We start from the raw sequence: 2,657 nt of genomic DNA, 5'->3' as shown, positions 1-2,657 counted from the left end.
AATGCTGGGTTAAATATAACCCAGCATTTTTAAGAGTGTATCGTCTTTCGGTGGAAAAAAATGATTTAAATCAAAATGTAACTTTAAATATATTTAAATATATTAAATATAATTTAGAATTTAAATATAATTTGAGAAAAACAAATAAATTTGTCTTTAAGAAACTGAGTATTTGAAAGTATTTTTTAGTTAATCCAAAGTATCTTTTTTCAGTGGAGTTTGCAAGGTGTACTATATCTCTTGGAAGAATAATGAGTTTTGCAGTACCTTTCGAAAAAGTATTCACTCTCCGTTCTGAAGTAGTAGATATGAGATTTGAAATGCAGTTTGAAGACGTGATCTTTATGGATGTTTTCCGACTCGCCGGCATGTGTTACTGAGTAACCCAACAACGGCAGACTGGTCAGCGGATACTCATCCTTACAGAGAGAACAGTCAACAGAGAAATGAGCGCGAGTCCAGACATTTCACACACATCCCACACATTCACAGAGGATATGGCAGTGTGTGACTGTTTGCGTTTTACCTCGTGTGCTTTGTAGAAGAACAAGGTGAAGTTGGTGAAAACCACCCAGAGTTTCTGCCAGCCGTTACTGTTTTTAAACTTTCGGAGCAGATTTCCTGAGAGCTGGTTCTGTCAGACACAGTCAAGATGACGACCAAACTGTGTTACAGCATTTTCATACTCAAACACAGAGATGAGCAGATGGAGGACTGGTACCTCTATGGCGATGCTGAAGTCCAGCATGGAAACACTGGTGTTGCGATGCCAGCACACGTGTGCTGTCGTGTTGCCGCGGTTGAGAGTGTTTCCTGAATTGTTGCCATTTCGAGCCAAAGATGTTCGAGATCCACAAAGATCATCCTCTGACTCCACTTCAGACGCCCCTGAGGATTCTGGGAAAAACATTTACTGTATCTTGAGACACGTAATTGTGCTAAAACATGCTACTATGTGCTCCCTAAACTTTTGTTAGCAATTGTTACCGCATTACTGAAACATTTGCCCACATATTCGGACTCCTATAGTCTTCTGTAAGTTCCTGATTAAACAGCTGATATACTGTGGAAGAACATGTGAAAAAGAAATGCACTTAATTGTATTGAATGTGCACTTGTAGTGTACTTCAGACCTTTAAAAAATACATTTGTTAAAAAGAAACTGTAATTGCAGATAATATAATATTAATGAAATAAAGTAAACTTTTAAAAAAGTGCCCTTTGTAAAAATGTCAAATTAAAAGTTTTACTTCAAAGGACATTTTAAATCATTATGTTTTAATAATCTTTTGAATCTTGTGTATTCTTTTGTACTTTGAAGAAGTACACTTGTTTTGAGGTGTTAATTAACATATTAAAGCACATGTAAAGTACTTAATTATAATTGTAAATGGTGTGTTATTCCATATGTGACCCTGGACCACAAAACCAGTCTTACGTGTCAATTTTTGAGAAGTTAAGATTTATACACCATCTGAAAGCTGAATAAATAAGCTTTCCATTGATGTATGGTTTGATGTATGGAATCTGAGGGTGCAAAAAAATCTAAATATTATAATTTTATTCATTTTATTTTATTTATATTGTTATATATATATACTCAATAAATATTGAGACAATCGCCTTTAAAGTTGTCCAAATGAAGTCCTTAGCAATGCATATTACTAATCAGAAATTAAGTTTTAATATATTTACGGTAGGAAATTAAAAAATATCTTCATGGAGCATGATCTTTACTTAATATTCTAATGATTTTTGGCATAAAAGAAAAATCAATAATTTTGACCCATACAATGTATTGTTAGCTATTGCTACAAATATACCCCAGCGACTTAAGACTGGTTTTGTGCTCCAGGGTCACATATTAAAAGTTCATTTATTTTCAAAGTACAAAATTGCGAAATGATTGACATACTGTTACGTATTCGGTCCATGAACTTCCGTCTGCTAGCCATCAGAGGTCACCCTTTCCATTTCATTGACTCTCGCACTACACACTGTTGCATATCACCCCGGACTACATATCCCATCATTCATTACACTGATTGCACACAGCACTGATTGCACACAGCTGTATCATATCACTCACTCACTATTTAACACTCAATCTGACTCCTATCAAACTGCCGAGTATTGTATGCACTTATTGCCTGCAGTGATAGCTACTTTACAGAGCCCTCGTTAGTTTCCCAGTCCTAGCCTAGTCTTGCCCTGTCTGTTTTCTTGGTTTCTGATCTTTGCCTGTTTTCCTGGATTTATCCCTCTAGTCTCGCCCTTTTGATTCTGTTCGCCGATCGTTGACCTACGCTAGCCCTAGGATTATTCTTGTGTCTTGCCCACCATATACTTGTTTGCCATTGTTCGACCCTGCCTGTGTTTCTGACCTCTTCTGCTTTAAATAAAAGCTTGCACATGGATCCGCACGTCTCACACCTTGTCAGCCCCGTAACAGAATACTCGGCCACACAAGGATCCAGCAGCTTCTCATGTGAACATTGGCCAGGTATGGACACTGCAAGGTTGTTGTTAGCCCTCGAGCAGGGCACACGCTCTCTCGAGGACTACATTCAGGAGTATCTGGACATTGCCTATCACTCTGATTTACCGGACTGTGTTTTGATAGATTTTTTCTGTAATGGCATTAATCAACCGCTAAA

At 37.3% G+C, this 2,657-nt stretch overlaps 1 protein-coding gene across 1 annotated transcript in view; it reads right to left on the bottom strand.

Moving 5' to 3' along the window:
• The window catches only part of LOC107670305 (FERM, RhoGEF and pleckstrin domain-containing protein 1-like), a 47,628-nt gene that overhangs the window by 3,417 nt on the left and 41,554 nt on the right, over positions 1–2,657 (bottom strand). The window contains exons 26-28 of the mRNA XM_016462871.1: positions 722–897; positions 527–634; positions 268–419 (exon numbers count right to left, since the gene is read on the bottom strand). Of these exons, the coding sequence (XP_016318357.1) occupies positions 268–419; positions 527–634; positions 722–897 (436 nt within the window). The remainder of the gene's footprint in view (positions 1–267; positions 420–526; positions 635–721; positions 898–2,657) is intronic.

Source organism: Sinocyclocheilus anshuiensis, unplaced genomic scaffold (genome assembly GCF_001515605.1).
Source record: "Sinocyclocheilus anshuiensis isolate Anshui unplaced genomic scaffold, SAMN03320099.WGS_v1.1 scaffold732, whole genome shotgun sequence".
NCBI lineage: Eukaryota > Metazoa > Chordata > Actinopteri > Cypriniformes > Cyprinidae > Sinocyclocheilus > Sinocyclocheilus anshuiensis.
Note: the sequence above shows the minus strand (reverse complement) of the source record. Positions and strands in the feature narration are given on the sequence as shown.